This window comes from Pelophylax lessonae (genome assembly GCF_965119305.1).
Source record: "Pelophylax lessonae genome assembly, chromosome: 3".
NCBI classification, from domain to species: Eukaryota; Metazoa; Chordata; class Amphibia; order Anura; family Ranidae; genus Pelophylax; species Pelophylax lessonae.
The window spans coordinates 623,538,774-623,552,726 of NC_138770.1; the positions used below are offsets into that span (position 1 = coordinate 623,538,774).

At 43.2% G+C, this 13,953-nt stretch overlaps 1 protein-coding gene across 3 annotated transcripts in view; it reads right to left on the reverse strand.

Moving 5' to 3' along the window:
- Nucleotides 1–13,953, reverse strand: part of LOC309551063 (putative deoxyribonuclease tatdn3-A) — a 48,724-nt gene that overhangs the window by 29,835 nt on the left and 4,936 nt on the right. For 2 of the 3 annotated variants that reach the window (XM_082251507.1, XM_082251505.1), the window contains exons 2-5: nucleotides 11,954–11,986; nucleotides 11,797–11,870; nucleotides 4,445–4,526; nucleotides 1,748–1,810 (exon numbers count right to left, since the gene is read on the reverse strand). In XM_082251507.1, coding sequence (XP_082107633.1) covers nucleotides 1,748–1,810; nucleotides 4,445–4,526; nucleotides 11,797–11,870; nucleotides 11,954–11,986 — 252 coding nt within the window. The remainder of the gene's footprint in view (nucleotides 1–1,747; nucleotides 1,811–4,444; nucleotides 4,527–11,796; nucleotides 11,871–11,953; nucleotides 11,987–13,953) is intronic. The other variant, XM_082251506.1, reaches the window with a different exon arrangement.

Below are 13,953 nucleotides of genomic sequence, written 5' to 3' on the forward strand. Positions count from 1 at the left end.
TGGTTTTAAGTCGCGCTCTGACCATATTGCATCTTAATGAATCTCACACTAGGCGCTATTTTCCGCCCGCCGTTCTTTGAATGCCAATTTCAGACTTAAATAATCGCCGCTTCGCAAAATCACGCCGAAACGCCAATTCGCCGTACTATGAATCAGGCCCGCAATGTCTGGCTCAAATTGCATTGCATCAGCACCAAAATGGTGCAGGATGCATTTTTTTGCCATACCGGAATCAGATTGCATAGGTGTCAACACTCATGTGATCCGATTCAGGCAATCACAGTGCATTTTGAAAGCTGCTTTGGGGTGTAGTTAATTTAACATTGACACCTGCAGCAGATCGCATGAATGCCGTGCAATTTCAATGCAGTGCGGAAACACACAGGATTCGCTGCGTTTCCCACGCCGCATTTATGTGAAATGAGGGTGAAGGTGGACATTAGGACCTTTCGTTTTTATTTGGATTTATGAATAAATTATTATGGACACATGCTTTGTGAACTGAGCAGTACATTTTTTTAGCACCATATTTTTGAAAATGGATATTTTTTAGATACATTGTCATACAGTGTTATTTATGTAACCTTCTTGTTTTAGGTATTTTAACACTTAAAATGTCACTAAACTCACATAATAAAAAAAACTATCAATAAATGGTGTATTACATGCTGTTCATGCTCACTCAGTCACTAAGAGATTCTTTTTCTGTATTCTGCAAAAAACCTGGTTGTTCCTGCTGTTCTCTATCTCCACCTTCTGCACATGTCTCCAATTCAGCTATGGATTTTGCAGCTGTATTGGCAGCTCTGCACATGCTCAGTATTCAGTGAGTTTCTATGCTGAGCATTTCCTCCCTAAAACATCTGAGCAGCCCCTATGACTATAGAGTCACACATGTGGGCGTACACACAGTGGCAAATCACAGCCCACTCCCTCCCTCCTCCTCCATGCCTGATAACCAGTTAAACGCAATGGGAGCAGGATATTACAGGTAGATTAATGGAGGCTTCACCTCCCTCTTATTCTAAGACATAGGCTGGAGGGGCGTGACACAGCCTGTGACTGGCTGAAATCCACCCACACCATGTTATTGACAAAAAATAGTAAAGATTTAATTTTAAATATATTTGTATGACAATTTAAAACAGTTTATTGATATTATTTATTTTTACTCTGTATTCCAAAGACTGTTTTTTGTATTTTGAACATGTGACCAGTAGCAGAGGACTAGAAGCTCCTCCTGATTATGTGTCCCTGTAGACAGGCTGGGAAAGAGCAGGGTCATGTGACAGCTGTATATCGATTAGGAAAAAAAGGTACTTAGATGTTTTTTTTTTTTAACTAAAAAAATTACAGTGCCATCATCCATATACAGAAAAAGAAGGGACAATATAAATTAAACAGTCTATGTTTAGTATCACTTTAATATTTAAAGTGTGGTCACACACACACAATTGTAGTGCAAAATCCTACCTGACTGTTTATAAACTGAATGAGTTGTTCTGGTAAACTTGCACTACAGAATGGTTGATAAAACGAAATTACATTGCACATTTATTATACAGTTAAGAGTTTAAGGTGTATTTGTGAATTTTATACTTTTGCAAGGTCTTCCTAGTCCTGTTACATGCAAATTTGGAAGAAATCGATTTCCTATTAATAATATCTAATATCTAAACTGCCAGATTGTGGTTTTATATTCATTGTGTTACTGTTTTTTTTTTTTTTTTTTTTTACACTTCCTTACCTCTCCTATAGCAATGAGATCTTTTTGGTACTTTTCAAACCATACAAGTGCGGGTTCCAAATCCTTAAAAAAAAAAAAAAAAAAATACAAAAATACACAATAAGGTAGAGAGGTGAAGACATTTATAAAAATGAAAAATACAGCGTTCTTTCAATGAGCATTTTATTTGAGTCATTATTGCATTGCTTTGCTAGTGAATAGGGATGAGCTCAGGTGTGTTTGGACACGATTCCATACCTGCTTGAGCTACTCTGCAAGGAAGCTGTCAAAGCCGACAGCCAATCATAGACAATGGAGGCATTCTCCGCTCCGCAGACGCATGTATATAAAGGGCGTGTATATGTGGAGCTGCTGGGCGGGGAATGCCTCTGCCCCCTACTATGGTTGTCATCTTTGACAGGACAGGATAACAAGGTGGATCAGGTAAGTATCCCCCTTGACTAAATGAGCATTAAGCCTTTGCAGTGCAAGCACAGCACCATTGCAAGGGAGAATTTCCAGATTACCTAGAATTAGGCTTTAACCCTTTCACTGCCAACCATCAATTATCTGCCTATATTAAGTCTAGCATGGGTCTGAAAGGAGGCACACTACAGCACCCGGTGGTGGATAAAGCAATACAACAAAAATCCTTTTCAATTTCCCCCCTCGAGAAATCGCTGCCTACCCTCCTGGTCCCACATCCGTTTATTGTCGGCCATTGTCAGGTAGTAGAGGCTTGGACTTCTCCTACAGTTCCTTCTGTCACCATTGTTAAAAAGGATTTGCACTACATTATCACTACTTTATTTGGAAAAGCTGGACACTATGGTTCAAAATTTTGCACGAAACACTTTTTTACGTGTTGGAGATCCTTTAGTATTCCTCTTCCGCCCCCAAAATCGCTCTATTGATGTCCTCCTTTCAGTTAAATGAATGCTCCGATAAAGCCAATTTAACCAACTGGCTGGTAAAACTCAAGCATTCTTCCTCTGACCCCATGCCAGACCTACCTCCCCCAGTGCGCTTTTTAGTTTTGTTGTTTTTTTCTTGTGTTTTTTTTCTCTGTTACTCACAGGAGAGTCAGTAAATTGCAGTTCTTATGTACTGTTGCCTATTTGACAGGGTCACCTAGACCAGTGTTTCTCAATCCCGGTCCTCAGGGCCCACTAACAGGCCAGGTTTGCAAGAAAACTGAAATACATCACAGGTGATATCATTTGCTGCTCAGTGATTGCAGTATTCTAGTCTGCATCTCACCAAGGTAATACTTAAAATCTGGCCTGTTAGTGTGTCCTGAAGACGGGAGTTGAGAAACACTGACCTAGACAATAGCATGATCTCAAGAGCTGAGAGTTTTTTCCTTGTCATCCACATTTCCTTTATTGTATGCATATTGAACTGAATGGAGTCACTGACACAAGTGTGATTTTGATTTTTCAGGCTTAGCTATATTGAGCTGCTGTTAATCGTTCAGCCTAAAGGCCCGTACACACGTACCGATTGTCGGCCGTAAATATTCGGCCAACGTCCGATCGGCCGATTGTCGGCTTGTTAGTATGATGCCTCCGACAACCGACTGCGAGTTTTCGGCCGAACAAAATCTGGTCTGCATGCTATAAAATTTTTGTTGGCCAACAAAGAACGGACAATTGTGCGTCAGTCAGTACAGATTTCGGCCGACAGGAAGCAGATCAGCAAGACTGGGCATGCTCAGAGAAGAAAAAACACAGGGAAAGTTAACCATCACATGACATCACTTCTGCAGTCGGTTGTTGTTGGCCGACAAAATTCGTGTGCAGTCTTTAGCACTTTTCAACCTACACGACAGCACCGGACAAAAGACGGCCGAACGGTCGGCCGACAATCGATGCGTGTGTACGGGGCTTAACTCTATCTTTAGGATGGAACTCTCCTGTTATTCTGAGCCTGTATAAAACTACTCCTTTTATTTTTTGAGGGCATGTGCCCTCAAATGGTATTTCTATGTTCTTGAAAATTCCAATAAAAATGTTTAGAAAAAAAAAAAAAAGTTGACCTTAACTTGAAAGTGAAGTATTTCTAATGTGCTTCTTATCCCCCTCTAACGTCTTTGGAATTTTTTTGTGGTGGATGGGGGAGTGGGTCGCTTTTTCTGACAGGTACCTGCTACTACGTCTGCAATTTATGCCTAGGTGAGCATTATGGAAGTTCATCCCCCCCCCCCCTTTTCTGCCCACAACCTTCTGAGACATGTCCCTTATACCCGGAGGCTGTGAGACCAACCTGTCAGCCCAATGCAGTCTTGCGCATGCCTAGTGGGGAGCCAACTGTAAAACAGCAAGAAGTCACAGCTGGCTTCCCACAGGCAAGAAGGCGGCACTGAACAGAGACAAAGAAAACTCATACGGAGAGAAACATGTAAACTTCTAAGCAACTTACTTACAAAAAAGCTACTGAAGCTACGGGATCAGAATTTTCAGGAAGCGGTGTCACCATGCTACCCCCCCCCCCCCCATTTCATTTAGTACTAGTACAGGTTTCCTTCAAGAATTTTGGTTAGTATACAAAAGGCTTTTTATTGACTGCAAGGCTATTTTGGATAGTATAAAATAAGATATACAGTATCTGCAGCGGTGGCTAAGCTCTCACAGCAGAGGACACAGAACAGAATTTGCTAGATAAATGTCATAAGTTTAGATTGACAATTATGGTTGATTATCTCCTAAATATACCAACCTTCATTGTAACACTGCGGGGACCATCTCCATTATTCTGAATAGGGTGTACCCCAAAACATGGCATCAAAAAATTTGGATAGCTGTAAAATGAATTTAAAAAAATCAGGGTACTTGTAGAACAAAGGATTCACCAATAAACTACAACCCCAGATTATGGAGTAATATGGAGGGGTGGCAGATGTGGTTCAATCTGTTTTCTTACTGACCACTGTGTATTGACCAAAGTTTTTTAAGAGTTAGATGTGATATTTTTGCTATCTGTGTCCTCATTGAGTAGATTTCCTTTCACTTCCTGCCCCATAGCCAAAACAGGAAATGCCTCCAAAATGAGGGAGTCCCAGGTTGTCACTGGGGTCACCAGAATTAGTGTCTCCAGTGGAAGATTTCCCCTCAGGTTTTTCTTTTACTTACACTTACTTTCAAAATTTACAGGGTGACTCTCCCCAACAGGGGCACAGACAGGGATAAACACTTGACAGGTGTTCTAATTACTCTCCACTCTATCCACAACTAACAAAAAAAGGTTTTACCATTAGTTATACTTTAACACCACACATTTCAACTTCATTACACAAATCCAATGTATAATCCTGCAATAACACGTATTTTTCAGGCTGGTAGAAAACCTTAACGTGTATGCCCTGTATAAAGAATGGATTAAAACCCCTGTCAGGTTTTTACTACAGGGATCCACTAGAGAGATTTCCCCTTGCTTCCTATCCTGATAGAAACATACCAGACAGGTACACAAAAATACTTTTCCTACTTTTCTTAATTATTTCCCCTCCCACGCCTCGTGTGTTTCGGGACCGAATTGTATGGTTTATATCCTATGACGCACTTTCGGACTCCTACCAGGTTGGTGTTCCTACTAAGTTGTGTGTGTGTGTGTGTGTGTGTGGGGGGGGGGGGGGCCTGTGCCCAGGGGAGAGCAGTCTGGGGCCATAATTATGCATGCTGAGTTTATTTGAATTGGCTTCTGCTGTGGGACATTTCGAGGTCTTTAGGCTCCCTTTGGAAACAATACCCATCATCAGATTGCTCTTTGAGTTACATGCTGAGTCCTCACTGGTATCTGATCTGACGATATCACTGCGACAAATCAAGTGGTCCTTGTTGAAGTGGTTCCTGGTATTTGAACTATCTAGAGCAGTGATGGCGAACCTTGGCACCCCAGATGTTTTGGAACTACATTTCCCATGATGCTCATGCACTCTGCAGTGTAGTTGAGCATCATGGGAAATGTAGTACCAAAACATCTGGGGTGCCAAGGTTTGCCATCACTGATCTAGAGGCTCACCATACCTGGCTGTGTGTGATCAGTTTATGGGTGTATTATTCACTAGTTTCTGGTAAGCAGAACACTTATTGGTTGCGGATTTATTCAAGTTGGGATACTTCAATTTATTTGTTCTTTACCTGTGGATGGATACATTTTTTTTTAATTTTTTGAACTATTCACTTAATTTTTATTGGACATTTCTATCACACCAATTTAGGTTTGGTTTTTCTGATCAATTCTCACATTCACTTTTGGTGTATTTAATCACTTAGCGCGACTTGTTTACATTTATGCTTTTGGGGTGCTGTCACACTTGAAGTTGCTGCTTATTTATTTATTGTTAGCACTAGCGCGGTTATATCCATTTTTTACTTTTGAATATATAAGTTGACCCTAAAAGGAGGATCCATGTAACCCCATCAATTCTAATGTTTAAGCATCAGGGTATCCCAGGTTGTACAAAGATAATGAACATATCAGACATTTTTTAAGAGTGTCATCAGCTTTCTAGTAGGTCACAGTCCAGTAATAGTTGTAGCAAAGCAGGGAATGTGTTGTAGCAAAGCTTATAAGTAACACCACATTCATACACTTTAAAGCTGGATAGAATAGCTCAGAAGCAGTTCTCAAAGTCCAACAGCGGTAGCACAGTATAGGACACAAACAAATAGTATAGAAGCATGTGCATAAGCTCAAAGGTATAGTTATGCAAGCAGGCACTACAGGCATGTCACCTTCCTTCATTAGCTGAGATGAGATATGGACTCAAGTATTGTCCCAGTTTAGATATTGTCATTGAGCAATACAAACCCTCAGCCAGCCTCTGGTTCCAACATAACTGTCACCAGCCTTCATTTTCACAATCAGTTTTCCCGAGCTTACCTTATAAGTAATGAAAGCAGCAATTACACAGCTACATAATGGTACATAATAATAAGTATGTGCCGTATGGTTAAAGAACTTGTATTGTATTGTGTTTCTATTTATTTTAATACACAGGGAAGATATCTAATGTAGGAGTTGTGATGAATATGTTAATTTTGCAGTATGAGTGAATCAAGGCAGCCCCGTAATTCCTGACAAAACCATATATACCACACTGGTGAAACGCGTCGTCGTCAGCGTGGCATCCGGACTTCGACTGGGCTCTGCCTCCTAGGATCCGAGTGTCGGTGCCTATAAGTGCGGTAGAGGAATACAGTTTGATGGAGTGGAGGACTATATGTATAACATTAGGTAGCTGAGTATTTGTTGCTTTTATTATGTATACGGTGAAAAGCTTGGGAAAGCTGATCGTGGAAATGCAGGCTGGCGACAGTTATGTTGGAACTGGAGGCTAGCCGAGGGTTTGTATTACTTACTGACAATATCTGCAGATTTTTCCTCACTTTTCTGGTACAGCCATTGTCACCAGGACAGGAAGTGAGGGGAAATCTCTCTAAAGTAGCCCTGGATAGTAGTGAACACCTGACAGGAGGTCTGATCCTTCCCTACTACATCCAAAACTAGAAAAAAATGTTGACCTTAGTGTACATAAACAACAGAACATTTTTTACCAATGCAGTGCATGGCATGTAGGTTGTGATGAGCTGCAGTGTGGGTGTTTTGCTTAGTACTGCACTGCAGCACACTGGCTTTCATGCATTAAATTGCCTTGCAGTAATGAGCAGTAAAATATGTATTATGGCCATCAGCTGAAGCTGATGAGCATAGCATAATACATACAATGGACACATTACGGGAATATTTGTGATGGCTGTGCAAATTCTGAGGAATTTGAACAGCAATTTTTTATAAATAGACCTCTAATAAAAGTTTTTCATGTATATATATATATATATATATATATATAGATAAGGTGTGTGCTCGGTAATTCGGGGGGGGGGGGCGGCATACCAGTGCACACCCCCGACAGACGGTCGGTCGGTAGGCAGGCAACAACACATTCCCCAGGCAGGCAACACATTCGGCCACCCCCCCCCCCCCCGGACGGCCTGCCTCCTTACCCCCTCCTTCCTCCTGTACGAGCCGGGGAGTGCTGGATGGCTGAGCCGCTGTGCTTCTCCTCCAGCCGTGTGTCTTCTGCCCCTTCCTGGTAACTGGCCAGTAAGATCGCTTCTCCTTTTGGCCAATTGGGAAAGGGGTCTCACAACCCTCTTCCTGATTGGCTGGGAGGAGAGTCAGTGTGACAATAGCGAATATTTATTCGCTATTGCCATACAACCGGGTAGGCTCAGGGTGCAGTGCTCTGCGCCCCAGGCCCACCCTTTTTGAAGCCTATTAGAGCCTCTGGCTCTAATCACGTGCTTCATAAAAAAAAAAAAAAAAAAAAAAAACCCTTTTGGAATACATGCGTCCAGCTCCCTGTATGTAGATTAGGGGGCTGGACGCATGGATGGGAGGGCGGCGCCCCTGCACCCCAAATGGATGGGCCGCCACTGGGTGTGAAATGCTTATATGGCCAAACACTAGTTTTATTATACCCAACCTATGAATGGGCCCTTGAAGATAGTCTGTAGAGCAGAGAGTAAAAGTGTAACAGGAGACACCACAGAGAGCCAATATGTACATACCATGGACTTTGAGCCTTTGATGCCCTGAGAAAGGTAGTACTTTATGCCAGTCTTGACTTTTCTCTTAATTGGCCCTCAGGATTACTCTCTGCAATTTACGCTCACCGGCCACTTTTATTTGGTACACCTTGCTAGTACCGGGTTGGACCCCCTTTTGCCTTCAGAACTGACTTAAATCCTAATGTCATAGATTTCACACACAGATTTGGAAACATTCCTCTTAAATTTTGTTGCATAGTGACATGATGGCATCACGCAGTTGCTGCAGATTTGTCAGCTGCACATCCAAGATGGGAATCTCTCATTCCACCACATCCCAAAGGTGCTCTATTGGATTGAGATCTGGGGAGTGTGGAGGCCATTGGAGTACAGTGACCTCATTGTCATGTTCTAGAAACCAATGTTGAGATGATTTGAGCTTTGTGACATGGTGCATTATCCTGCTGGAAGGAGCCATCAGAAGATGGGTACACTGTAGTCATAAAGGGATGGACATGGTCACCAACAATACTCAGGTAGGCCGTGGTGTTTAAAACAATTCTCAATTGGTACTAAGGGGCCCAAAGTGTGCCAAGAAAATATCCCCCACACCATTACACCACCACCAGCCTAAACCATTGATACAAGGTAGGATGGATCCATGCTTTCATGTTGTTTTACGCCAAATTCTGACCCTACTATCTGACTGTCACAGCTGAAATCAAGACTCATCAGGCCAGGCAATATTTTTCCAGTCTTCTACTGTCCAATTTTGGTGAGCCTGTGTAAATTTTAGCCTCACTTTACTGTTCTTAGCTGACAGGAGTGGCACCCAGTGTGGTCTTCTGCTGCTGTAGCCCATCCGCTTCAAGGTTTGATGTGTTGTGCCTACAGAGATGGTATTCTGCATACCTTGGCTGTAACGAGTGTTTTTTATTTTTTAGTTACTGTTACCTTTCTATTATCTCAAACCAGTCTGTCCATTCTCCTCTGACATCAACAAGGCATTTTCCTCCACACAACTGCCGCTCACTGGATATTTTCTCTTTTTTGGACCATTCTCTCTAAACCCGAGAGATGGTTGTGTGTGACAATCCCAGTAGATCAGCAGTTTTTTAAACATTCAGACCAGCCCGTCTGGCACCAACAACCAACCAAGCCATGTTCACTACAGGCATCTTTTTTTTTTCATTTTGGATAGAGCAAGGGAAGGGTATAACCCCTATCAGATTTATTTTTACCATCTGTGTCTCATTGGGGAGATTTCCCTTCACTTCCTATCTCATAGCTAAACAGGAAATAGGAAGTGAGAGGAAATTCCTGCAGATTAAGGGAATTCTTTGGGGACCCCCAGGTTACCAGAACTAGTGTCCCCACTGGAACATTTCCTGTCTATTACTTTTATGGGGACAACCCAAAATGTTGGGATTTTCTTTTACTTTCATTTTCAATGATAATAGTAAATAGAAGAAATAGAGAGGGTGAATCTATCTAAAGGGGGCACAGACAGCAAAAAAAAAAAAAAAAAAAAGAGAGGTATTCTAATCTCTCTCTACTCTGCCCAAAACTAAGTTTTGTCTTTAGTTATTCTTTAAATCGTCTTTTTTTCCCCATTCTGATGCTTGGTTTGGACTTCAGCAAATCATCTTTACCACGTCTAGATGCCTAAATGCAATGAGTTGCAGCCATGCGATTGGCTGATTAGCAATTTGTGTTACCAGTCAATTGAACAGCTGTACCTAATAAAGTGGCCCGTGGGTGTATATTGCAACAGAGCCTCTCAGTGACCTAATGAGAAGTTTATACAATGCCATTTTGGCTGGGGAGGTTGAGTTCTGACTTGGAGCAAAGTCAAGATCCACATGTGTGGAACTCCCCCATGTGCAGTGCCACCTATGTAGTGCAGAGGAAGAATCATGAAAAGCTATGCTTTATTCCTCCTTTTACCCACTAATACCAGTTACATTATTATGTTTAATACACGATGAGATCAGTAAAGAAATCCAAATAATCTATGATATCCAGATTTCACTTTTTATTAATGTAGGAAATCTGCACATTGCCTGGTACCGCTGTCCTTGGAACAAAAGTAAGGGCTAACTGACAACTTTTGGCTAAGGGGGCAAGTAGAACTCAGAGGCCTAGGTTGACCTGACTCGGCCCCCCTACCACTCTTCATCTTACCTGCTTTCTCCTGACCCCCATCCCAGGATGAAGCTCCACTCCAGGTGCACTTTGCTCACCAGGCAGGTCAGGCTGGACAGTGCTTGCTGCGCTGACTCCAGGTTCCTGAACTGGCTGGCAGGGGGTGGCCTGGGGCTGCAGGGCAGAACTGGGGCAGCTGGGTCGAAGCTGAACAGGGGAGGAGAGCCTCCAATGGGGCACTGAGCCGGTCCTCTGCTTGGACACAGTGTACACCACCTATGCCTGGGGACAGGGCTGCTGATAGAAATCACAGGACCCCGTACAGCCTACCTGGCACGGCCCCCCCTCGAATATATCAAAACAACATTTTCCCTAACAAATATACTAAAATCGTTCTTAGAGGATACAAAGATAACAAAGAAGATGTGTGAATTAGCCCCTTTTAAATTGTTTTTTACATTTTTGAAAAAACATTTTATAATTTAAAAAAAATGTTTAACAATTATTTTTTTCTAATTATTTGCCAGTTTTTAAAAAAAAAAATTGGGACAGGGAAGCCAGCAGCTTCTGCGGAGGGCCCTGTGTCTGTGTCTCTCCCTGCAGCAGCTGAAAGCCAGTGGGAAAGAAATCGGTTTTCAGCGGCAGAGGGCAATCTGTAATTGCCCATCTGTCTGACCGCACTGATTCCATCTGCTGTTCGAGCCCCCCTGTGTGCCCAGGCCCTCTACAGGAGGACTGGTGGTCCCCTATATCAATGAAGAGAGATAACACTGCTCAGGCTAGTCAAAGTCCACGATTCAAGGTGGGTGCTGAACCTCGGCTCGCCACCAGGAGAAGCATGAAAGAAGAAAATGGTCGCACACCACCACGGAATCCAAAGAAGAAAAGTTCTTTATTCACATAAGTGGTACAAGGTACAGCAGAGTAGGACAGTAGACGCGTTTCACACGACTGCTTGTTTACTAAGCTTAGTGAACAAGCACGTAGCAGTATTGTGAAACGCGTCTACTGTCCTAAACTGCTGTACCTTGTACCACTTATGTGAATAAAGAACTTTTCTTCTTTGGATTCCGTGGTGGTGTGCGATCATTTATTTTCTTCTTTGACGGTTCCCCCCTATCAGCAGCCCTGCCTGGGGAGGGGGGGCAGCCTGTGCTCAGTCTTCATCCTCTTCCCGCCCTCGGTAGGACCCCAGCGGTGACTTTTCACTCTTCTTCACCAGGAAGCCTTTAGGCATGTCTGCGGTAAAAACGGTGTGGCCTTTTTATGGGGCATCAGAGCGGCCTGGGGGGCAATTCCCCTCCCTGCCCTCCGGCCCATTCCCCCCCTGTACAAATTCACTGGAAATACTCAGCTGCACCCTCTCCATACCTTTCTGAAAGCCGAAGAAGTATTTCAAACTCTCCACAGTGTTCTGTAACAGAAACAAGAGCACAGACTCCTTCCTAGACAGAAACAGAATATTCACGTGATAAAGGTATTCTTATTATATATTTGACTCCTGACATAAAATCATGGCTTCCCTTACCTTCCTTGATCTCTCTAGAATATCCTTTGCATCCTTAAGAAGGAAATAACAACTGTTAGTTTTAGCGGTTTTCTAAATACACAATAAAGACACACAGCGGGCTTCTCTGTTTTTTGGTTTTCATGTTTATTTGATCAATTGTTGACTTAGAACAAACATTTGTGGCTAATTTGGAAAACTTCTGAATGAATGACAAGTGGATCAATGGAAAGGAAATATCAATGGTATAAAACGTGCCATGACCTGGGATAAGAGAGGAATGTAGATGACCTTGGATGACCTGGAGAGTTTTTACACCTTGTACACCTTTTCTACATCTCATTCAATCAGAGAAATGCTTGTCAAAACTGCCAAGCAAAGCATTACAACCACGGCATGTGAACACCCTCATCCGCTGTCTTTAAAGCTTAGGAGGGGGGGGCACTAAAAACATGGTTCATCTGCCCAGCTTATACTTAATAAATATATATTTTTTGAATTCTTATTTGAATGCTCCCCTCTTACTGTACAGCAACATACAGACAGATTATTGTCATGAGTATTGGTGATGTCACTGTAATGACAGTGGGGGTTAAAGTGAGTTTTCACCCATTCCGTGACACGGGCCGCCCACCCTCCACTGTACATATACCATGTCCTTTTTTTTTTTTTTAATTAAGTTTCGACCTGCCCCCCAATTCTCCATCATTTGCCTAGGCGAATGACGTCAGTGCCCCTGGTGCCTACTGGGATATGTGATGTGCAAATCCCAGGAGGCAAAGCTAGCCCCCAACGTCAACAAAGGAGGGGGGCAGGACGAGCAGTACAGTCACCAACGATAGGTTACTCCAGAAATCAGAAGAGCCAGCGCAGCTTTCCGATGACATCACAGATGAACATGGCGGTGTGGAACCCAGAGGTGGCTGCAGAGAAGAGGATCTCAGCAGGACAACGCTGGATCCTCTGCATGGGTGAGTATCTGTGGTGTGTTCAGCTCAGCATAAAGCAAGTGGGGGGGCAAAAAAAATAAAAATAGTGGGGGGGGGGTGAAATTCCTCTTTAAAGTTATATTAAAAGTTATATTAGATAGTTACATTGCTCCAGCTTATACCAATATGGCTCCTCCCACAAAGGGGGGGTCCGCTGGAGTCCGCTTGCTCAACAGGAAATGCTGCTAGATAAATTGTTGCGTTGGGTATCAAAATTGTTACAAGATATTAAAACAAATAATACATAAGTGTCACAAATCATAAATAATTCTCATATGTACTACAATAGCAAAGAAATATAACTTTGTGTATAGAAATGTGACACCTGTAATCAGAACTGATAAATGATGCTGAACAGATCAATATATTTAACAAAAAGTCTACTGACGATGCTGAGAGCAGGGGAGGCAGAGGCAAGGTGGTGTTACGGTCGGCTGCACAGATGTGCAGAATCTGTTGCAGGAGTTCTCCCCTCCTCTCTGCTGCAGACTGCTGAAAAGTGGGGGTGGGCAAAGACGAGCCTTTCTGCAGCTGCACAGAGGAGTGCAGGATCTGGCAAAGGAGTTCTTTCCTCTCTTCTGGCGACTACAGATACAATGTGGGGCAGAGACATGGGGGGTGCTGCAGCTGCAGGAGAGGTACGAGGGCCACACGAAATGGCCTGGGGGGCCGCATTTGGCCCACGGGCCTTGTGTTTGACACCTGTGTTATAGGTGGTCTCAAGTAAGCAATAAGACATGGGGTCTCTTCATCCAGTAGGAGGCCATTGTAATTGGTGGCAGGGATTTCACTTGGCGGTGTATTAATACTTGGCAGTGGACACATATTATGCAGATGAATGAATGGTGGTGAGACCCTCCATAGAGGAGACAGGAGGACCCGATTGGTCCACCTGTGTGAAAAAACCCTAAAGATGGGCTTGACATTCCCCAGGCACCAGGTCGCAATGGCGACAAGAAATGCTGCTGCACACCCTGCACCCCCCACCCCAGCTTTGTATCCCGGCCAGGCTCCGGTGGAGGGGCAGGGGGG